At 43.8% G+C, this 23,674-nt stretch overlaps 2 protein-coding genes across 2 annotated transcripts; both read right to left on the bottom strand.

Annotated features, from left to right (window-relative positions):
• Positions 1-562: 562 nt before the first annotated feature.
• On the bottom strand, positions 563-15,067 carry LOC112238537. Its single transcript, XM_024407109.2, has 4 exons — positions 14,872-15,067; positions 8,029-10,994; positions 6,933-7,006; positions 563-1,961 (listed from the first exon to the last, which is right to left on the bottom strand). The coding sequence occupies exons 2-4, from the start codon at positions 10,895-10,897 to the stop codon at positions 1,863-1,865; spliced, it is 3,042 nt and encodes a 1,013-aa protein (XP_024262877.2). The 5' UTR covers positions 10,898-10,994; positions 14,872-15,067; the 3' UTR covers positions 563-1,862.
• A 93-nt stretch (positions 15,068-15,160) lies between these two features.
• Positions 15,161-23,021, bottom strand: LOC112238539. The gene is made up of 4 exons (XM_042318723.1): positions 22,822-23,021; positions 17,306-17,447; positions 16,515-16,753; positions 15,161-15,786 (listed from the first exon to the last, which is right to left on the bottom strand). Exons 1-4 carry the CDS (start codon positions 22,887-22,889, stop codon positions 15,591-15,593), a joined length of 645 nt encoding a protein of 214 aa, XP_042174657.1. The 5' UTR covers positions 22,890-23,021; the 3' UTR covers positions 15,161-15,590.
• Positions 23,022-23,674: the final 653 nt, after the last annotated feature.

Raw genomic sequence — 23,674 nt, 5'->3', positions numbered from 1 at the left:
CTCGACATGAGTGGTGAAGATCACATTCTCATCCACCCAAACTCCCAGATATTTGGATGTTTCCAAGGTATTAATTACAAGGGTTTCAGTGTTTATTATTGGAGGGTTTCCAAGGGTTTCAGTGTTTATTATTGGAAAATTCCGTACAGGTTTTAGAGGAATTCAGAACAAGCTTCAAATCGAACAGATTCTGTTGAATGATGTTAAAACAGGTTTGAGCTTTTTCAAAAGCCAAAGTCAAACTGCTGCCACTTGACTAAGGAACAGTGTCATCCGCATAAAAACGTACATCAGCTGCCTCAATATTTCTCCCAATTTAATTGAACTACAGACAAACAACAGGGGACCTAAAACACATCCTTGAGGCACAACTCTACGGCACAGAGCGCAGAAGAAGTACAGTGCATTCGGGAAGTATTCAGACCCCTTCTCTTTTTCCACATCTTGTTACATTACAGCCTTGTTCTAAAATGGATTTAAAAAATAAAAATCCCCATCAATCTACACACAATACCCCATACAATACCCCATACAATACCCCATACAATACCCCATACTTGGTCACTGTTAAAACTGTAACTTAAAGCGGGTACAGCCTCAGTGTTCACAGTAAACACGCGCTGGAAGTTGCACAGAACTTTCCCAACTTTCAAGTTTGCCAGCCGCAACTTCCAGTGCGTGTTTAGCTCAATCATTGTTCGACACAACCACCCAAAAAGGGCAAGGTACATGTTAGGCGTTTTAACTTGAAACAAAACTCTACTAAGTCACACCATTGATGTCATTGTCACTATGCTGTCATTCATTGATTGAGTGTATGACATTTGGACGCCGTAGGCCTGTGTCAGCCCAGCCCAAAGGCAGTAAAAACTGGGCAAGGCTCGTGAGTTATCCTGTGACAGTGGGGGATCCACCCTGCTGATACAACAGCTCCTCACATCACCACTACTGTGTGTGCACCTAGTCCTTCTTCCTTGAAGGTGTGTTTCAGTAGCAATCAGACACAAACATGGACGCAGAAAGACATTGGGTTTACATGTATGTATTTGTTCATCTTGACTACTTTATGGAAATCAGAGACATACTGTATGTGCCAGAAATCATCTTGCATAAAAACACCATCTCTGATGAATGATTATGCTAGAATGGTATCATACATTAGATTTTGCAGTATTTACTATGGTGACTGACTTGATTTGTGGTAGCTGACTGAATGTAGGTTACATTTGTTAATCACTTATTAAATACACATAATTATATCATAATGCCAACTTACATTCTGTAGAAACAGCTTATCTATAGTAAATAGAAACTACGGGGAAGGAAATATTCTCCCAAAATAGATTTGTCACAAAATGTGCATTATATACATATGCATATAAATCCATGCTGAGACATGTGCTTCAGAAACAATACAACGCAACCCATTTCAACGTCCTTCAACCCTCACAAAAACCGTACTGTAGAGACTCAGCCAGTCTCTTCTGGTAAAAACATCTTCCAATGACCATCCATTGGTTCCAATCCCCCCCCCACTACATTCCAAAGCTCCAATTTACAGTTCAGTTCCAAAGTTCTGATATGACATTAAAATGGTTCCAACAGTCCAGAGATCCAACTCCCAAAACCTCTGTTTCTCCAGTGCATTTTCAGATATTCTACTTCCCTGGTTGTCTGTTTCCAATTCTTCATTCCAATGATCTGGTTTCTTCCTGTCCGTCCCCTGAGCTTTCAGCAGTAGATCCGGGCCTATATTCATAGACCGTCTCATAATAGGAGTACTGATCTAGGGTCACGTCCCCCATTGTCTATGCAATCTTGTTCATAATGCTCTAAAAGGACAAACTGACACAAGGCCTGTCTTAGTCCTCCTCCCCTCCATGGCCGTTCATGACCTGGCCGGACTCCCAGCGCTGCAGGAGAGGAGTCTTCTGTCTGGGGGTCCGTGGGCTCTGGAGGCCCTGGAAAAAAAGAGAAGGTGAAAAAGAGAGTGAGTAGAAAGAGAGAGAGAGGGAGACAAGTGTGTGTGTGAGAGAGAGAGAGAAAGAGATAAGAGATAAATATGAGAGAAGCAGACAACGCGAAAGAGAGTAGAAAGTGAAAAGAGAAAAAAAGAGAAGGGGACATCGAGAAAGAGAAAGAGTAGAGGAGATTTATAATGACAGGGAATAGAGAGTAGAGGGAGTTATAATAGAGAGTAGAGGGAGTTATAATAGAGAGTAGAGGGAGTTATAATAGAGGGAGTTATAATAGAGAGTAGAGGGAGTTATAATAGAGAGTAGAGGGAGTTATAATAGAGAGTAGAGGGAGTTATAATAGAGAGTAGAGGGAGTTATAATAGAGAGTAGAGGGAGTTATAATAGAGAGTAGAGGGAGTTATAATAGAGAGTAGAGGGAGTTATAATAGAGAGTAGAGGGAGTTATAATAGAGAGTAGAGGGAGTTATAATAGAGTAGAGGAGTTATAATAGAGGGAGTTATAATAGAGAGTAGAGGGAGTTATAATAGAGAGTAGAGGGAGTTATAATAGAGAGTAGAGGGAGTTATAATAGAGTAGAGGGAGTTATAGAGGGTAGAGGGAGTTATAATAGAGAGTAATAGGGAGTTATAAGTAGAGTAGAGGGAGTTATAATAGAGAGTAGAGTTATAAGGGAGTTATAATAGAGAGGGAGTTATAATAGAGAGTAGAGGGAGTTATAATAGAGAGTAGAGGGAGTTATAATAGAGAGTTATAAGTGATAGAGAGTAGAGGGAGTTATAATAGAGAGTAGAGGGAGTTATAGTAGAGAGTAGAGGGAGTTATAATAGAGAGTAGAGGGAGTTATAATAGAGAGTAGAGGGAGTTATAATAGAGGGAGTTTTAATAGAGGGTAGAGAAGTTAGAAAAGAGGGGATGATGAAAAAGGATGATTTGAGGTCATCTCATGGATCAAACAACAGGTGTAGACGAACAGTGAAATTCTTACTTATGGGTCCTTTTCCAACAATGCAGTTAAAGATAAAGCTAAAAAAGAAACATCTAATTCAAATGTGAATCTATTAGACCGTAATCCATAACCATGTCATGCTATTTTCAGGGCTCTAAGTTGACAAGCATCGCCATCTTTCTCCCTCCATCCGTTATTATTGAATCTTTCTTATCAGTAGTCTGTGTAGATAAACACTGTAGATAATGTAGCAGGCAGAATGACTGTAGCCTGGTCCCAGATCCCTTTGTGCATTCTTGCCAATTGAACCCCTTTGATCATTGTCAGCACAAACTGATCTGGGACCAGGCTAAAGGGACTGCATGGGGCTCAGTCTAGGGAACAGTGCTTCTAGCTGTCAGACTGGTTTACAATTATGTCAGATTTATAAAGTTGCAGTCAGCCGATGCTAATCTTGTAGTCACTTCAGCTTCAGAGAGATGTGTAACCCAAGAGAGCAACCGTGGAGAAACTCAGGAGGGACTCTCTCTTTCTCTCCACTTTCATTCTGTCTCTCTTTTGCTCTTTCTCTCTCTCTCTCTCTCTCTCTCTTTTCCGTACCCAAACTCTACTCACATTTCTAATCCACTGCACTCTCTCTCTCCTTCCCTCTCTCCCCCTTCTCTCTCTCTCCCTCCCTCTCTCCCCCTTCTCTCTCTTATCTCAGTTGATGAAGGAAGCTCCTTATGATCAGATGTGGTGTTATTAGCTCTGAGGGCTGAATTCACTGAGAAAATGCCACCAATGGAAAATGTACATGTGATCTGGTGCTACAGTATATATGGAACCAGACTGGGTTAAATGTTGAGAAGTATAGAGAGGACATGGTTGTTATGTATGAAGTATAGAGAGGACATGGTTGGTATGTATGAAGTATAGAGAGGACATGGTTGTTATGTATGAAGTATAGAGAGGACATGGTTGTTATGTATGAAGTATAGAGAGGACATGGTTGTTATGTATGAAGTATAGAGAGGACATGGTTGTTATGTATGAAGTATAGAGAGGACATGGTTGTTATGTATGAAGTATAGAGAGGACATGGTTGTTATGTATGAAGTATAGAGAGGACATGGTTGTTATGTATGAAGTATAGAGAGGACATGGTTGTTATGTATGAAGTATAGAGAGGACATGGTTGTTATGTATGAAGTATAGAGAGGACATGGTTGTTATGTATGAAGTATAGAGAGGACATGGTTGTTATGTATGAAGTATAGAGAGGACATGGTTGTTATGTATGAAGTATAGAGAGGACATGGTTGTTATGTATGAAGTATAGAGAGGACATGGTTGTTTATGTATGAAGTATAGAGAGGACATGGAGAGGACATGGTTGTTATGTATGAACATGGTTGTTATGTATGAGAGGACATGGTTGTTATGTATGAAGTATAGAGAGGACATGGTTGTTTGGGTATGAAGTATAGAGAGGACATGGTTGTTTGGGTATGAAGTATAGAGAGGACATGGTTGTTTGGGTATGAAGTATAGAGAGGACATGGTTGTTTGGGTATGAAGTATAGAGAGGACATGGTTGTTATGTATGAAGTATAGAGAGGACATGGTTGTTTATGTATGAAGTATAGAGAGGACATGGTTGTTATGTATGAAGTATAGAGAGGACATGGTTGTTATGTATGAAGTATAGAGAGGACATGGTTGTTTGGGTATGAAGTATAGAGAGGACATGGTTGTTATGTATGAAGTATAGAGAGGACATGGTTGTTTATGTATGAAGTATAGAGAGGACATGGTTGTTATGTATGAAGTATAGAGAGGACATGGTTGTTTGGGTATGAAGTATAGAGAGGACATGGTTGTTTGGGTATGTTATGGTTTCCACTACACTCTTAGAAAAAAAGCTGATATCTAGATCCTAAAAGGGATCTTCAGCTGTCCCCATAGGAGAACCCTTTGAATAACTATTTTGTTTCCAGGTAGAACACTTTTTGGTTTCACAGAGGGTTCTACATGGAACCCAAAATGGTTCTCCTTTGGGGACAGCCGAAGAACCCTTTTGGAACCCTTTTTTCTAAGACTGTAGATAGCACAGCCACAAAGTCAAAATCATGAAAACAAATGTTTATTTTTTCTTAATTTAAAGTTGGGGATAAGGTTAGCAGTGGGGTTAACATTAGGGATAAGGTTAGCAGTGGGGTTAAAGTTAGGGATAAGGTTAGCAGTGTGGTTAAAATTAGGGATAAGGTTAGCAGTGGGGTTAACATTAGGGATAAGGTTAGCAGTGTGGTTAAAGTTAGGGATAAGGTTAGCAGTGTGGTTAAAGTTAGGGATAAGGTTAGCAGTGGGGTTAACATTAGGGATAAGGTTAGCAGTGTGGTTAAAGTTAGGGATAAGGTTAGCAGTGTGGTTAACATTAGGGATAAGGTTAGCAGTGGGGTTAACATTAGGGATAAGGTTAGCAGTGTGGTTAACATTAGGGATAAGGTTAGCAGTGGGGTTAACATTAGGGATAAGGTTAGCAGTGTGGTTAAAGTTAGGGATAAGGTTAGCAGTGTGGTTAACATTAGGGATAAGGTTAGCAGTGTGGTTAAAGTTAGGGATAAGGTTAGCAGTGTGGTTAAAGTTAGGGATAAGGTTAGCAGTGTGGTTAACATTAGGGATAAGGTTAGCAGTGTGGTTAAAGTTAGGGATAAGGTTAGCAGTGTGGTTAACATTAGGGATAAGGTTAGCAGTGTGGTTAAAGTTAGGGATAAGGTTAGCAGTGTGGTTAACGTTAGGGATAAGGTTAGCAGTGTGGTTAAAGTTAGGGATAAGGTTAGCAGTGTGGTTAACATTAGGGATAAGGTTAGCAGTGTGGTTAAAGTTAGGGATAAGGTTAGCAGTGTGGTTAACGTTAGGGATAAGGTTAGCAGTGTGGTTAACATTAGGGATAAGGTTAGCAGTGTGGTTAACATTAGGGATAAGGTTAGCAGTGTGGTTAACATTAGGGATAAGGTTAGCAGTGTGGTTAACATTAGGGATAAGGTTAGCAGTGTGGTTAAAGTTAGGGATAAGGTTAGCAGTGTGGTTAAAGTCCGGGATAAGGTTTGCAGTTTGATTAAAGTTAGGGATAAGGTTAGCAGTGTGGTTAAAGTCCGGGATAAGGTTAGCAGTGTGGTTAAAGTCCGGGATAAGGTTAGCAGTGTGGTTAAAGTCCGGGATAAGGTTAGCAGTGTGGTTAAAGTCCGGGATAAGGTTAGCAGTGTGGTCAAAGTCCGGGATAAGGTTAGCAGTGTGGTTAAAGTCCGGGATAAGGTTAGCAGGGTGGTTAAAGTCCGGGATAAGGTTAGCAGTGTGGTTAAAGTCCGGGATAAGGTTAGCAGTGTGGTTAAAGTTGGGGACAAGGTTAGCAGTGTGGTTAAAGTCCGGGATAAGGTTAGCAGTGTGGTTAAAGTCCGGGATAAGGTTAGCAGTGTGGTCAAAGTCCGGGATAAGGTTAGCAGTGTGGTTAAAGTCCGGGATAAGGTTAGCAGGGTGGTTAAAGTCCGGGATAAGGTTAGCAGTGTGGTTAAAGTCCGGGATAAGGTTAGCAGTGTGGTTAAAGTCGGGGATAAGGTTAGCAGTGTGGTTAAAGTCCGGGATAAGGTTAGCAGTGTGGTTAAAGTCCGGGATAAGGTTAGCAGTGTGGTTAAAGTCCGGGATAAGGTTAGCAGTGTGGTTAAAGTCCGGGATAAGGTTAGCAGTGTGGTTAAAGTCCGGGATAAGGTTTAAAATATAATTTTAAGAAGAAATAGGCAGTGTTTACGACTTTGTGGCTGTGATAATTTAGTGGCGACCGTCTGTTAAGGCCAGGTAGTTTTACTGATCTTGTGACTTAACCAGGAAATAAACTTTGAGCCCCCAGTGTTTCGTCGGGCGCTAAGAGCGCTCGTCAAAGTGTATGATTAAGCCCCACCTTTTACCTACTCAGGAAAACTCCTGGGCCTATATAGATTACGTTTGGTGAGGGAAGGATATAACATACCTCTGATTGGCTATCCGGATACTCATCTGTCTGTGGTGGAGGCCACATGCCCAGCTTCCCAAGAGACTGTCGTGCTGGAGAGAGTGGGAGGAGGAGAGGAAACTATGGTTACATAATGATCTATAATTTACAATAAAACTATAATTGCTCAGACAGTGAGTCACAGAGGACTCTTGTTGTATTAGCACACCCTAACCCTGGCGTTCCTCTATTCAGCACTGTACCTAAGATCAGCCTGTCCCTGTCTTTCTGGCAGCTACTTTGGGCCTACCGCTGACAACATACACAATACGCACAGCTTGCCTTGGCACAGCACATCGTAATAATACTGGCACTAATTATTACTGTGATAACAGCTTTATTTGAAAAGCATTTTTCATACTGGTCACATCACTAAGCACTTTAAATGATTTCCAAGGGCGATTTACGCCCTGAAATGTATAACCATTAGATTGTATTAGCTCATTACATATTCTGTCATGTTAAACATCCCTTAGTGTCTACTAACTCCCAGAATCTAAAGTTGCCTCACAAGCATATATTCTAGGCTGGGTTCTACAATTCATCTTGGAAAAGATTTTCTAAAGCACTTTGTGTTTTGCTGACACAATGAAGGGTCAAGACATGAGTCAGTGATTTTCACTTTCAGATATTTTCACTCACTTTTTGATCCGACAGTTAATTGTACAGAAGATCCCAACTCTAGTTTAATCAGTTACCCAGTAGTGTATCATTCAGCCTGCTGGCAAAGGTTGCTTACCAAACAGCACCCACCCTATTCCGTGCACGACTTTGGTACCCTATTCCCTATTTAGTGCACTACTTTTGACCAGAGCCCTGGTCAACAGTAGTGCGCTATTTAGGGAATTGGGTACAATTTGGGATGCACACAAAGACTGTGATCTCTGGAGCAGAACTATTGATGACAGTGAGAATGTTGTATTAGATGTTTGATGTAGCACTACCTGACCCAATGGGAGATTAAATAATATCCTCACTGAACTATTACATTGTCTTTTCATCATCTCTACTGACACAGAAGCACACACACACACACACACACGGAAACAATTGAACACACACACTATACACTAACCTGTTGGTGTTGCAGAGGCTGACCGCGATGAGGGGGTAACAGATAGTTCAGGGGTCACCAGTCCGTTCTGTAGTAGTAGAGGTGGAGGAGGAGAAGTGGGACTCTGTACCTCCCTACTGGCTGGCCTCCCCCCTCCTCCTCCTCCTCCTCCTCCTCCCCCGTACAGACTGCTCCTCTGCCTCCGCAGCTCCTTCTCTCTCTCCCTGGCTTCCCGGATATCCTGCTCCACCTTGTCCTGAGACACCGATGAGGAGCGCAGCTTGAAGAAGGGGTTCTCCTTTGGAACCTCCTCTTCCTCCTCCTGATCCATCCTCCCTCCATCCTCATCCCTCCAAAAAACCCTTCTCTCTTCTCCGCTGAGTGCACTGGTTGAGGAGTATATAGAAGCGGAATCGACCACGGTGAGGCCCTGTGTCTCGGTGAGCGTGCCCGTACTGTGGGAGTGCCTGAGGGGCTTGGAGACGTGGTGGACGTGGGCCGGAGCGGGGAGAACCAGGTGGTGGTGGTTATCCAGGATGATGATCGGGCCCCCGGCGCTCTCGGAGAGAGTGGGGCCCCGGGGGACAGGGGCCCCAGGAGGGGTGTAAGTGATGCCTTTAGGTGTTCCGGAGGGGCTCTGGTTCTGGGTCAGCTCCAGGCTACTACGTCTTCTCTCCCCGAACGAGCCTCCGACAAAAGACACAGATGAAGCGTCGTTCCCCTGGATCTCCAGGGTGGAGAGGTCACTCGCCGAAGCCCAGGAGGGTGCCTTGATCTGGGACAATATCATCGAGGATGTCTCCTTGGGCTCCTGGAAAGCTTCGAATAACTTCTTCCTTTCCTTGAGCTGGCGTACTGTCCCCTTGTCATAGGAACCTCTAACTTTCCCTAGTCGAACCAGGACCTGTTCCCTCTGGGTCTCTACACTGATCTCCTTCTGCATCTTCTTCCCCGCAAACAGACGGTCCTTCCCCCCCTGGCTCTTGTCTGACTTGGAAGGCAGGGTCTCAGTCAAGACTGACTTCCTTAGGGGGATGTCCACATATTCCTGGGTGGGCGGATTGTTGTGGAGGCCCCTGGATCTCCTGAGGGACTGCTCACGCTGCACTGCCCGACGGATCTCCCTCTCGATGGGGGTCTCGTCGGCCGGAGGCGAGGTGAGGGTGGGGGTGGGGGTGGTGGTTTGGAGCTCCACAGTACTACCAGGGGAGAAATCGGCAGATACACCGCTGTCACTCTGGCTGTCATCGAACAAGTCCCCTCCCAACTTCATCTTGGAAGCTTTGCTGTGACTGTCTCTCGACATCAACAACCCAGGGTTTGTCTTCTTTTTTTCGCTCCGTTTCTCTTTTTTCTTCCTGTCTGCCTCGCCCGCTGCGCCAAGTCCACTCGCTCTCTGCCCTCTCTCTCCACCTGTTTGCCTGTTGTCTCCCTCCCTCTTTCCCACCTTTCTCTCTCCACCCGCCTGCTCTTTCACTACAACACAGCCAGAGCCAAGGAGATCTGCCTTGACCTGATTAGCTGGCTCCTTGGCAACTGTCGCCAGGGGCGGAGCAAGAGTTGCTCCCTTGAACACCTGTTGTGCTGCCACTTCCTGGTTACTATGATGCGTCAGGGCAGCAGTGACATTTCGTAACAACTCCCCCTGCTGTTTGTCTGGTGTAACTACACCCGGGGGCTGAGCCAGGTCTAAAAGGTGGCTACAAGAGGAGGATCTAGAGGAGGTGGATTGCTCAGGCTGAGGGAGTTTGCCTCTGGTACTGTCCAGCCTAACCCATTGCCTCCGGGCTGAGCTGATGTCTAAAGGCTTGGAGTCAACACTCTGGTTCTCCTCTCCATCACCGGCAAGAGCTGATTCAGGATTTTCCGGGGACTCAGAGAATATGTCATCGGAACGCTCTCTTTTTAGTGGAGAGTGGGAGGTAGTGCTAGTTTCAGCAGCCTTCATAGTATCATGGTTGTTATTGTCTGACAAGGTCTTCTCTCTGTCACTACTGATTGGGCACTCACTAACCTCTTGCTTGTCAGCTACCTGCACTGATAGGGGGCTACTGCTAGTTTCAACAGGACCCCCTTCTACAGAAGCCTTCTCAGTAGTACACACCGTCTCTGACAGCCCCTGCTCAAATTCACTCCTAGCTGGACGCTCTGTATTCAACTGCAACCGCACAGAGCCATTTTCCATCATCTCAACAGACTGAAACTCCTCTACTTTGTCTTCCTTGGCACCATATTCTTCTTCTTTGTCTTCCTCCACAACGTCATCAAGGTGAGATCTCGAAGGCCACTCCTGGCTACCCTGGCTGTCAGATGACGACATTTCCTCCTCTACAGGGTTAGAGATCACCTCCACCTTACCATCACTGATACAGTCAATGGTCTCCTCTTCTTCTTCTTCCTCCTCCAATGGATATGGCTGGGTCTCTGGAGCGCACTCTGCAGGTGAGGCTTGGCCAGTGCAGGCAAGCGGCGACCGAAAAGCTACAGCATCTTCCTCCTTCTCACAGTGAGTGTTATCTATCATTTTAAGGTCTCGTTCCAATTCACTATCACCCACCTGGATTCTATTACTAGGCACCTGATTTATCCCAGAAAGTGCCTCCTGCTCCATTTTAGGAACCACCTCTGCCATTTTGTTTGTTGAGTCTGTAAGGTTCTCACTTGAGGGAGACACTTGGGGTCTAGGCTTTGCAGCATCTGGAGATTCCGACCCCAGGGCTTCTGACATTGCCCTGGGTGCCTGTTTGACCAATGGGTGAGGAGGAGGGGTAGTGTCCTGGGCCAGAGTGGGGTCCATTTCGCCCTCCTCCATCCCCCAAACCTCGCTGGCCCACTCGACCAATGAGTCGGCTGAGCTCTGTCGGTTGGCCACCGGCTCCATTGTTGCCATGATGAGACGGATAGACTGCCAATTGGCTGGCTCTGTTGACTTGAAACAACAGTCTGGACTAGAACAGTTTATAACAGTCAGTCTTCAGCAGGTCGGTCTGGGAGAAAGAGGACAGAGAGGAAATTGAACGATTAGCGGAGCTGAACAAAAAACAAACCTGGCGTGGAAACCCATTTTCAGACCAATTTTCAGATCGATTTTCTGTCCTCTAGGCTACAAACGCATAAAGTAAAATATTGTTGTATTATGTCATTCATACTGTATTCCCATACTCCTTACTGTTTGACACACCATTCACTCTGTTGTAAAGCTAAATGGTTTATACACCTGTTATAATGCCAACCAGTTGTTGTTGTTAATGCATTGCAGAATGGTTATGGTATTGTATTGCATTGTGTTAGTCTTTGGCAATGAGGTAAAAAATGACTAATACACACACGATTCTCCTCCTCTGCAGTAGCCTGACGACTCAAACTGAATTCTTCCGCTGTTCTGTAGTTCGCTACGTACTTCAGTGAGGAGAAGAAACATTCATGGGCGTGGCGCTTAGATGGAGCAATATGGTTGGGTAGCCAGGCAACCTCTGCAGTGCAACTTGGAAAGTTTTCTGCTGAGTGGGTCAATCTTTAATGTGCTTAACCACCTCAGAGCCAGAGGCTCAGCAATGCTCTCTCTCACACACATGCATGCGAGTGTTGTACACCAGCTGAGTGAGCAGAACAATGGGTCTGTACTTTGTCCTCATTATTGCCATGGCACCTCTCTCTCTCTCCCTTTCAAACAAGTTGAATAGGTTCATTTACACTCCAAAACAGCCTCACTTTCCAATTTATCACTTAAGCCCCAAAACCATTATAGCATATTTTCTCCCCATCCTTACTGTAATCAACACTTTCTCTCTAGCTATCTCATGTATCCCCCTTCTCTCTCACAGTCACACTTACTCTCTAGCTATCTCATGTATCCCCCTTCCTCTCTCACAGTCACACTTTCTCTCTAGCTATCTCATTTATCCCCCTTCCTCTCTCTGTCACACTTTCTCTCTAGCCATCTCATTTATCCCCCTTCTCTCTCACAGTCACACTTTCTCTCTAGCCATCTCATTTATCCCCCTTCTCTCTCACAGTCACACTTTCTCTCTAGCCATCTCATGTATCCCCCTTCCCTCTCTCAGTCACACTTTCTCTCTAGACATCTCATGTATCCCCCTTCCCTCTCTGTCACACTTTCTCTCTAGACATCTCATTTATCCCCTTTCTTCTCTCCATCTCATGTCACACTTTCTCTCTAGCCATCTCATGTATCCCCCTCACAGTCACACTTTCTCTCTAGCCATCTCATGTATCCTTCTCTCTCACAGTCATGTATCCCCCTTCCCTCTCTCACAGTCACTTTCTCTCTAGCCATCTCATGTATCCCCCTTCTCTCTCATAGTCACACTTTCTCTCTAGCCATCTCATTTATCCCCCTTCCACTCTCTCAGTCACACTTTCTCTCTAGCCATCTCATTTATCCCCCTTCCCTCTCACAGTCACACTTTCTCTCTAGCCATCTCATTTATCCCCCTTCTCTCTCACAGTCACACTTTCTCTCTAGTCACTCATTTATCTTTCTCTCACAGCTTTCATCTCATCTCATATCCCCCTTCTCTCTCACAGTCACACTTTCTCTCTAGCCATCTCATTTATCCCCCTTCCCTCTCTGTCACACTTTCTCTCTAGCCATCTCATTTATCCCCCTTCCCTCTCTGTCACACTTTCTCTCTAGACATCTCATTTATCCCCCTTCTCTCTCACAGTCACACTTTCTCTCTAGCCATCTCATTTATCCCCCTTCTCTCTCACAGTCACACTTTCTCTCTAGCCATCTCATTTATCCCCCTTCCCTCTCTGTCACACTTTCTCTCTAGCCATCTCATGTATCCCCCTTCTCTCTCACAGTCACACTTTCTCTCTAGCCATCTCATTTATCCCCCTTCTCTCTCTCACAGTCACACTTTCTCTCTAGCCATCTCATGTATCCCCCTTCTCTCACAGTCACACTTACTCTCTAGCCTCCCCCTTCTCTCTCTTCCTGGTTACTCAGGTCCCCAGTTTCTAACACCAGACAGAAAAAAAAGATTCCGCCTCCATCCTCCCTGCTGCCCCTCCCTGCTAAACCATTCACAGTGTGATTCACAGTACTGTGGGTTTTAACACACACAGACGCACGCACACACACACACACACACACACACACACACACACACACACACACACACAGTGCCCTGGGTTTTGGCACGCGCTGTAAGGAATCATTAGCAGAGGCATGTGGGACAGAACAGAGAGGACTGGGGGTGAACCAATGGGATGAACAGTAGATCTGGGACAGTACGACAGTGTGCAGCGGTCCTGGCCTGGCATACTGCACATTACATTCAGAAAACAATGCCATGTCCTGACCTGGACGTGATTACATTCACATAACAATGCCCTGTTAAGGTGTCCAGGCTTGTCTGCTCTCAGTATGAATGGAGGAACATGGGATAGGACATGGGGTGATGGGTTTATAACTGGCCATAGGGGCCTGCGGGCTATTCATTGGTTCACCCCCTGCCCTGCAGGCTATTCATTGGTGGGAAAATGTTGTGGATAGAGCTAGAATATCAAGATTGGACATGCACCTTTTTACAGATAAATGATATTGTGACAGACAAGGCTGTCCCCTCTAACCATTACATTTCTATCTTCAAAGTAGATCATACTTTTTACAACATATAAGAATATTGGAAACGTGCAAGTCAACCACAAAGGTAGTGTACATTGGGACGCAGCCTGACTTGGATTCCAACAGTGAATACATTTCAAATGGATATGTAAATGAGTGTTCCTCCACTTGAGAAAATAACAGGTCCTTGGGCTATGAAAGAGGAGGGGGACACACACACATGAAAATGATGTTTCGCCACAGTAGGGAGGAGTAAACATTTAACTATTGTGAGAAAGAAAGCTCCTTTAAACCCCTCTTTAGGAACACACACACAGACAGACGGTCTTGTTTAACTAACCTTGTGGGGACACACAATTGATTCCCATTCAAAATCCTATTATCCCTAAACCCTGACTTGAACTTTAACCCCAAAACCTAACCTGAACACTAATTCTTGCCTTAAACCTAAACGGCTAGAATGAGCCTTTTCTTCTTGTGTGGACTGACAAAATGTTCCCAGTTGGTCAGATGTTTTTTTGTTTACTCTTCATGTGAGGGAGCTCTAGTAGGGCAGAAATGTGACAAACTGACTTGTTGGAAAGGTGGAATCCTATGACGGTGCCATCTTTAACATCACTGAGCTCTTCAGTAAGGCAATTCTACTCCCAATGTTTGTCTATGGAGATTGCATGGCGGTGTGCTCGATTTTACGCAACTGTCAGCAACGGGTGTGACTGAACTAGCCGAATTCACTAATTCAAAGGGGTGTCCACATACTTTTGCATATATAGTGTATTGTACAGGGAGCACAAAGCTAACCAGCAATGGGACTGTCCCATGATATTCCCATGTGCCGTGAGGTAACAGGGAGTTGGGAAGATGCAGATTAGTGGGATATAATATAATAGGCTAATATCTCTCCTCATTAGCAACGAGGCTAAACTTGATCAAAGGAGCTTCAGGAAATGTGATCATCATTAAATATACATTTCCCACAGGGGGTATTGCATATAAACTTCATATTTTCTTTTATGGCTGGCAATTATTTTATATGGACAACTAGTGGTATGTAAAATATGTTTTCCATGTAATAAACATTGAATTGAAAACATTAAACCAACAGCATATTACAAATGAGATCTGTAACAGGAATTTATAATCTGATAAAGCTAAACTTCTCCACACAAGAAGGACTACACTGTACCAGGTTACATACAGTGCATGGCACACACTGTGACATCACTTTAAAGGAGCCCCTCAATACCTAGTAAGTTTATGGCGCCTACCTGTTGATATGGTATCGTCTGTGCTGGTGACGACGCCACTGGGCTGGAACGTTCCTGATCTACAGGGGACCTTCTTATTCTTGTTGTGGAATTTGGGACGTCGATCCTACAGGTACGTCATGTCTAATCAGAACCAAGTACCCAAGTAGGACCAAGTACCCAATAGTTCTGAAAGTAGGTTACTCTCTCCCTGGCCGTGTCCATGTCCGTACTCACACCCACATTTCCCCCCTTGCTTGTGCACGCCCACATCTGCAGAAACACTCTCTCACTCACAAATGACAAATTGTTCACGGTTCCATCCAGTTTAATCTGAGAATTAACAGTATGAGCACTTTAATGCACGTGGAAAAATGAGGTTATGCCAAATTATACAAAAGGAATCCAATTCTAAAAGACTTTTCTTTCCCATTGTGCATAGAGTCCTAATGACGCCCCGACATTCCTGCTGGATCCCACTGTCTCTGTGAATTAGCTGCAGCTCTGGGACATTAAATCAGTCTGTGAACGTAATTACATCTGTTAAAGAAGCAAAGAAGACAGAATAATATGACAAATCGTGCATCTTTTTCCCCCCCTCAAAATTCTACAGGTCATCGACAAACAGTAAACACAGAAATGTTGGATTACAAAACAGACGACAGAAAACGTGTCTCTACATCGGTCTCACGGCCCCCACTCTCGGATCACTCTGATCGAGCTTCGTCTTCTCCTCCTCCTCAGTGTTTCCAGGGCAGCTGATAGGACCCACAGTGGGCATCCCCCGGCTCCATCACCACTGGCGGCGGCAGCCCCATACACTCCACCTGTTTCCTGAACTCTTCCATCTCCTCTTCCTCCACCTCTCTCCCACCCTCCGTCTTCCTCAGCAGGTACAGGTCCGTGGACTCCCTCCTCCTGGAGCTCACCTCCCACCTAAAATAATAATGATACTTTACTGTTGTACTTTCCTTGTACTCACACCGGCACTTGTTCTTCTTCCTGGCACTGGTTTAGCTGATAGAGCAGGCGTATTCACCTCTTACCCTACGAGATCCAGAGCCTGCTGGTTCTTCTGTTCTACCTGATAATTACTTTCACCCACCTGGTGTCCCAAGTCTAAATCAGTCCCTGATTAGAGGTCCAGAGTTGAGTTTGAGGGGGATAGAGGCTATCCACTGGGCACACACTGGTTGAATCAATGTTGTTTCCACGTCATTTCAGGGGTTAGGGTTTGGGTTAGGGTTTGGGGTCATTTCAGGGGTTAGGGTTAGGGTTACGGGTCATTTCAGTGAAATGACTTCTGTGCCCAGTGGGTGTTTTGAAGAACGGTTTACTTGCAGTGATTGTAATGCAGTATGTGGTTGTTTCTACCTACCTGACCTGAATAGCCTACACCAGTGTTTCTCAACTCCAGCCCTAATCTACCCCCCAACAGTACACATTCTTGCTGTAGCCCTGGGCAACCACACCTGACTCAACTTGTCAAGGCCTTGGTGATTAGTTGACTAGTAGAATCAGGTGTGTTTGTGTGGATCTCCAACAGAAACGTGGGTACACCTGGACCAGAGTTGAAAAACACTGGAATAACCCCTAACAGTAAGTTGTTCTGGATAAGAGTGTGTGCTAAATGGCTCAAATGTACAATTCTATAAATGACCCACTTCATCACCAGACAGTCTGGGCAGGAGGTCTCCAGGAAGACCCCAGTGAGGTTGAATCGGCCCCCCACGTTGAATTGGAAGGTGCTGTTGTCGTTGATGAGTGAGATATTGTAGGTTAGAGACTCGCAACGGCTGCCAAAACGGTTAGTCTGGGTGTAGTGGACGGTTGTGGCGGTGTTGGAGTTCTGGGTGGTGTTGGGGGTAGAGGGTGAAAACTCCATGGTGATGCCGTCTCTGGTCTGTGAGAGAGATGAGATGTGATTATTGTTCGTTTTCATACAGAAACCACTATAGAAACAATCCATACAACATACAAAATTGTCACAGAACAATTACCGGTACAATGAACGTGGAAAGGCAGGTTAAATGTAGCCTCGTTGACAAGTGTGCTAAAAATCTATTTAAAGGGGGCAATCTGCAGATGTTACATCCATTTTTGGACTTAAACATTTATGATATTATTATGATTTATGATATTTATGATATGTACCCATTGATTCTTGAAGAATAGAATTTATAAATGCCTCATGAGCTTAGTTCAACTGTACCCCATACAGAATCCCAAATATGAGCTTGTTTTAATCCAATGTTTTGTAAATATTGTAAATGCCTCAAAACATGCTTAAAACTATAATTGTGATATCTTGGATGGTCAGTCCTTGCTTTCATAACTCTGTCTATGAATTTGAGAGTGGTTACATTTTTCCAGGCCTATCCCTTGTTTTAACTTTGGACCAGGGTCCGCATAGGGCTCTAGAGAATAGGGTGCCACATAGTGGATAGGGTGCTACCTTGAGACTCTCCAGGGATGCAGGGTGGCTCAAGCTGCCTGCGACGAGGGCCCATCTCCTCAAGAGCTGCTGGTCTAGTCGTGGTGGATCCATGGGCTTAAGGAGGTCCTCACAGGCTAGAGCTGCAGCAGGAGCTGATTGGCTAAAAGACAGGAAGTACAGGAGAGTCGTGGCACATAGAGCGAACATGGCTTCAGTGTCTAGGTCTCACTATATCTATGCACCAGTATATCTATCTACTGTGGGTCTATCTATAGCTATAGAATCTACGATATGTATCACTATATCTATCTTATATATTTACATGTATCACTATACCTACAGCATCTATCTACTGTATGTCTATGTGTCATTGATGTGTCTGTGTATATGGAACACAGGTGCTGGGATAGAGGGGCCCAGTCTTATAGCTCTGCTATGGTACAATGTTCTTCAATGTCAGAAAGTTCCACAGTTGCAGAGTACCAGTAAACTGGCACTTTTCCAAGGCAATTCCAAAGTTGTGAAATAAAAACGATACTTTTTGTTAATCTCTGTTCTGTGCTTATCTGGTGAAAAGTTGCATGCTTTTATCTGAGACATTATTCCATAGTGTCAAACATGAAACAATCCATGAGACTCATTTATTTCTATAGTGTTCTCCTAACTCTTCTAGTGTTCTCCAAACTCTTCTAGTGTTCTCCAAACTCTTCTAGTGTTCTCCAAACAACTCTTCTAGTGTTCTCCTAACTCTTCTAGTGTTCTCCAAACTCTTCTAGTGTTCTCCAAACTCTTCTAGTGTTCTCCTAACTCTTCTAGTGTTCTCCTAACTCTTCTAGTGTTCTCCAAACTCTTCTAGTGTTCTCCAAACAACTCTTCTAGTGTTCTCCAAACAACTCTTCTAGTGTTCTCCTAATTCTTCTAGTGTTCTCCTAACTCTTCTAGTGTTCTCCTAACTCTTCTAGTGTTCTCCAAACTCTTCTAGTGTTCTCCAAACTCTTCTAGTGTTCTCCAACTCTTCTAGTGTTCTCCTAACTCTTCTAGTGTTCTCCAAACTCTTCTAGTGTTCTCCAAACTCTTCTAGTGTTCTCCAAACTCTTCTAGTGTTCTCCAAACTCTTCTAGTGTTCTCCAAACTCTTCTAGTGTTCTCCAAACTCTTCTAGTGTTCTCCAAACTCTTCTAGTGTTCTCCAAACTCTTCTAGTGTTCTCCAAACTCTTCTAGTGTTCTCCAAACTCTTCTAGTGTTCTCCAAACTCTTCTAGTGTTCTCCTAAGTGTTCTCCAAACTCTTCTAGTGTTCTCCAAACTCTTCTAGTGTTCTAACTCTTCTAGTGTTCTAACTCTTCTAGTGTTCTAACTCTTCTAGTGTTCTCTAAACAACTCTTCTAGTGTTCTCCTAGTTTTTCTAGTGTTCTCCTAATTCTTCTAGTGTTCTCCTAATTCTTCTAGTGTTCTCCTAATTCTTCTAGTGTTCTCCAAACAACTCTTCTAGTGTTCTCCTAATTCTTCTAGTGTTCTCTTAACTCTTCTAGTGTTCTAGTTTTTCTAGTGTTCTCCAAACTCTTCTAGTGTTCTCCAACTCTTCTAGTGTTCTCCTAACTCTTCTAGTGTTCTCCTAACTCTTCTAGTGTTCTCCAGTTCTAGTGTTCTCCTAACTCTTCTAGTGTTCTCCAAACTCTTCTAGTGTTCTCCTAACTCTTCTAGTGTTCTCCTAACTCTTCTAGTGTTCTCCTAACTCTTCTAGTGTTCTCCTAACTCTTCTAGTGTTCTCCTAACTCTTCTAGTGTTCTCCTAACTCTTCTAGTGTTCTCCAAACTCTTCTAGTGTTCTCCAAACTCTTCTAGTGTTCTCCAAACTCTTCTAGTGTTCTCCTAACTCTTCTAGTGTTCTCCTAACTCTTCTAGTGTTCTCCTAACTCTTCTAGTGTTCTCCTAATTCTTCTAGTGTTCTCCAAACAACTCTTCTAGTGTTCTCCTAACTCTTCTAGTGTTCTCCTAACTCTTCTAGTGTTCTCCTAACTCTTCTAGTGTTCTCCCAACTCTTCTAGTGTTCTCCTATTCTAGTGTTCTCCTAACTCTTCTAGTGTTCTCCAAACTCTTCTAGTGTTCTCCTAACTCTTCTAGTGTTCTCCTAACTCTTCTAGTGTTCTCCTAACTCTTCTAGTGTTCTCCAAACTCTTCTAGTGTTCTCCAAACTCTTCTAGTGTTCTCCTAGTTTTTCTAGTGTTCTCCTAACTCTTCTAGTGTTCTCCTAACTCTTCTAGTGTTCTCCTAACTCTTCTAGTGTTCTCCTAACTCTTCTAGTGTTCTCCTAACTCTTCTAGTGTTCTAAACTCTTCTAGTGTTCTAACTCTTCTAGTGTTCTAACTCTTCTAGTGTTCTCCAAACCACTCTTCTAGTGTTCTCCTAGTTTTTCTAGTGTTCTCCTAATTCTTCTAGTGTTCTCCTAATTCTTCTAGTGTTCTCCTAATTCTTCTAGTGTTCTAACTCTTCTAGTGTTCTCCAAACAACTCTTCTAGTGTTCTCCTAATTCTTCTAGTGTTCTCTTAACTCTTCTAGTGTTCTAGTTTTTCTAGTGTTCTCCTAACTCTTCTAGTGTTCTCCTAACTCTTCTAGTGTTCTCCTAACTATTCTAGTGTTCTCCTAACTCTTCTAGTGTTCTCCTAACTCTTCTAGTGTTCTCCTAACTCTTCTAGTGTTCTCCTAACTCTTCTAGTGTTCTCCTAACTCTTCTAGTGTTCTCTTAACTCTTCTAGTGTTCTAACTCTTCTAGTGTTCTCCTAACTCTTCTAGTGTTCTCCTAACTCTTCTAGTGTTCTCCAAACAACTCTTCTAGTGTTCTCCTAGTTTTTCTAGTGTTCTCCTAACTCTTCTAGTGTTCTCCTAACTCTTCTAGTGTTCTCCTAACTCTTCTAGTGTTCTCCTAACTCTTCTAGTGTTCTCCTAACTCTTCTAGTGTTCTCCTAACTCTTCTAGTGTTCTCCTAACTCTTCTAGTGTTCTCCTAACTCTTCTAGTGTTCTCCTAACTCTTCTAGTGTTCTCCTAGTTTTTCTAGTGTTCTCCTAGTTTTTCTAGTGTTCTCCTAACTCTTCTAGTGTTCTCCTAGTGTTCTCCTAACTCTTCTAGTGTTCTCCTAACTCTTCTAGTGTTCTCCAAACTCTTCTAGTGTTCTCCAAACTCTTCTAGTGTTCTCCAAACTCTTCTAGTGTTCTCCTAACCCTTCTAGTGTTCTCCTAACTCTTCTAGTGTTCTCCTAACTCTTCTAGTGTTCTCCTAATTCTTCTAGGATTCTCCTAGTTTTTCTGCAGGCATACAGTGTATCAATTGTGTTATTGACTATACGTTTGTTTATCCCATGTGTAACACTGTTTTGCTTTATCTTGGCCAGGTTGCAATTGTAAATGAGAACTTTTTCTCAACTAGCCTACCTGGTTAAATAAAGGTGAAATAACATTTTAAGAATTGCTCTGGTACAGTACACAGTGCAATTTACCTTTTGTATGTTCCGAGCACTGGTGTGGCTTAGCGTCGTACCGCAACTAGGTATTTATTTAACAATTCTAACTTTTACTTTCATGTCTACAAATGCCTAGTTGTGGAAATTGGAACACCCTGGATAAAAACAGGTTTGTATTGTTCGTAGAGATTCTGCCTTTGTTGACAAGAAAAGTTTGGCTTGTAAAACCATATGGTTTAGAGTTGGTTGATTTTCCGGATTGACTGACCTTCATGTCTTGTAAAGTAATGATGGACTGTTGTTTCTCTTTGCTTATTTGAGCTGTTCTTCCCATAATATGGACTTGGTATTTTACCAAATAGGGCTATCTTCTATATACCACCCCTACCTTGTCACAACACAACTGATTGGCTCAAACTTATTAAGAAGAAAATACATTTCACAAATTAACAAGGCACACCTGTTAATTGAAATGCATTCCAGGTGACTACTTCATGAAGCTGGTTTAGAGAATTCCAAGAGTGTGCAAAGCTGTCATCAAGGCAAAGGGTGGCTACTTTTAAAGAATCTAAAATATATTTTGATTTGTTTAACACTTTTTTGGTTCCTACAATGACTCCATATGTGTTATTTCATAGTTTTGATGTCTTCACTTTTATTCTACAATGTAGAAAACAGTACAAATGAAGAAAAACCCTTGAATTAGTAGGTGTGTTGACTAGTACTGTACTTCAAAATACACAATATACAAATATCTTTAAAAACCTAAATATTCTTAAAACGTGACAACATTCTATAGAAAATATTTTGGGGGGTATTATTTAGGTTTATAACACCACAGCAGATGAATCTGATGCGTAAGCTAAAAGTGATGCCCGACAGCGTTCTCTACTACATGGTTTACCAACCCTCTCCTCGCCCCCCAGACGTTTCACATTTTTGTTTTAACCCTGAACTGGCACACCTGATTCAAAGTCAACATCCAAAACGAGTTCCTGTAAAACTGCAGGCCTTAACACTGAGAAAGTGTAATGGCATCAGCTCCTAACAAAGTCTTAATTTAGCTCTGAATAGTGTGGACCCTATAGACTCTGGAAAAGTGTTAAATTGAACACTCAGATTTGATTCAACGCTGAAGAATTTGCTGTGAACATTCCTACTGGATTCCACTGTCTCTGTGAATTAACTGAAGCTCTAGGACTTTAACTCAATGAATGTCATTAAATCTGTTAAAGAAGCCAAGAAGACAGAATATGATAAATCATTCAGTACAGTACAAGCAGACAGTACATTGACAAACAGTACATACAGAACTGATTTATTACAAAACAGAAAAAGTGTCTCCACGTCTCTCTTTCACTGCCCCGTCTCTTTCCTGAATCTATACTTCCATCACATTGATGGGTCTTCTTCTACCCGTCTTAAGAGGGCAGGGAATCAGGGACGAGAGGAATCACAGAGGGATTTCCCAAGATACATCAGCTCTGGCGGCGGGAAGCCCCAGGCACGCCACGTTTCCTGAACTCCTCCATCTCCTCTTCCTCCACCTCTGTCCCGTCCCGTCCCGCCCTCCACCTCTGTCCCGTCCCGTCCTGCCCTCCACCTCTGTCCCGTCCCGTCCTGCCCTCCACCTCTGTCCCGTCCCCGCCCTCCACCTCTGTCCCGCCCTCCACCTCTGTCCCGTCCCGTCCTCCACCACCTCTGTCCCGTCCCGTCCTGCCCTCCACCTCTGTCCCGTCCTGCCCTCCACCTCTGTCCCGTCCCGTCCCGCCCTCCACCTCTGTCCCGTCCTGCCCTCCACCTCTGTCCCCCCCGTCCCGTCCTGCCCTCCACCTCTGTCCCGTCCCGTCCTGCCCTCCACCTCTGTCCCGTCCCGTCCTGCCCTCCACCTCTGTCCCGTCCTGCCCTCCACCTTCCTCAGGAAGTACAGCTCCGTGGACTCCCTTATTACGGAGCTCACCTTGTATTGAAAAGGAGATGAGATACCATTACCTTAGCTTGAAGAACATCTTTAATGAGACCAAACAGGTTTATGTTACCCAGAGCATTATGGGTACTGTAGTTAATCATGCTACCCACCTCATCACCAGGCAGTCTGGGCAGGAGGTCTCCAGGGAGACCCCAGTGATGTTCCAAAAGCCCCTCATGTCTAACTGGAAGGTGCTGTTGCCGTTGACAATGGAGATGCTGTCGGGTATATACACTACTTGCACCAGCCACCATGCCGGTTCCGGTTCTGGTGTTGGTAGCAGATGTAAACACCATGGTGACTGTCTTATCTCTGTGAGAGAAGAGATGTGGTTATTATTAGTTTTCATACAGCAGCCACAAAAACAATAGAAACAATCACAATATAAAAAAACAATTACAATGAATAATGGGGAATGACAAGTAAAATGCAATTTAATCCAAAATGGCACCCTATTCCCTATATAAAGCTTTAATTTAGACCACGGACAAAAGCCGTGCTCTACATACAGGGAAGAGGGTGCTATCTTGAGAGCTAATATGGTTGAGTAATACCAGGGGTGGCTCACACTGTCTGCGACGAGGGCCCATCTTCCCAAGAGCTGCTGGTCTAGTCATGGTGGATCCATGGGCTTAAGGAGGTCCTCACAGCCTAGAGCAGCAGCAGGAGCTGATTGGCTCGAAGACAGGAAGCAGAGGAGAGCTGTGGCATATAGAGCGAACATGGCTTCAGTATCTAGGTTTCACTATATCTATACACCATATCTACAGCATATCTATCATATCTACAGCATGTATCACTATATTTATCTTGTATTTCTATATCAACAGTATGTCTATACTTCATTGATGTGTCTGTGTGTATAGAACACTGGTGCTGGGATAGAGGGGTCCAGTCAAAGCTCTGCTGTCCTGCGATGGTGAAATGTTCTTCAAATGTCAGAAAGTTGCACCGTTGTAGAGT

The sequence above is a fragment of the Oncorhynchus tshawytscha genome, unplaced genomic scaffold (assembly GCF_018296145.1).
Source record: "Oncorhynchus tshawytscha isolate Ot180627B unplaced genomic scaffold, Otsh_v2.0 Un_contig_4934_pilon_pilon, whole genome shotgun sequence".
In the NCBI taxonomy this organism is placed as follows: domain Eukaryota; kingdom Metazoa; phylum Chordata; class Actinopteri; order Salmoniformes; family Salmonidae; genus Oncorhynchus; species Oncorhynchus tshawytscha.
This window is presented reverse-complemented; position numbering and strand designations above follow the sequence as displayed.

What these genes read in the sequence shown, in the direction of transcription:
- LOC112238537 (XM_024407109.2), bottom strand. Translation starts at nt 10,897, where the DNA reads ATGGCAACAATGGAGCCGGTGGCCAACCGACAGAGCTCAGCCGACTCA. An exon ending in AGCCTCTGCAACACCAACAG is followed by an intron (nt 7,007 to 8,028) that starts GTTAGTGTATAG and finishes CACTCTCTCCAG; the next exon opens with CACGACAGTCTCTTGGGAAG. An exon ending in ATCCGGATAGCCAATCAGAG is followed by an intron (nt 1,962 to 6,932) that starts GTATGTTATATC and finishes CTTTTTTTCCAG; the next exon opens with GGCCTCCAGAGCCCACGGAC.
- LOC112238539 (XM_042318723.1), bottom strand. Translation starts at nt 22,889, where the DNA reads ATGAGGGGCTTTTGGAACATCACTGGGGTCTCCCTGGAGACCTCCTGC. An exon ending in CCAGACTGCCTGGTGATGAG is followed by an intron (nt 17,448 to 22,821) that starts GTGGGTAGCATG and finishes CCTGTCTTTTAG; the next exon opens with CCAATCAGCTCCTGCTGCAG. An exon ending in CCAGACTGTCTGGTGATGAA is followed by an intron (nt 15,787 to 16,514) that starts GTGGGTCATTTA and finishes TTATTATTTTAG; the next exon opens with GTGGGAGGTGAGCTCCAGGA.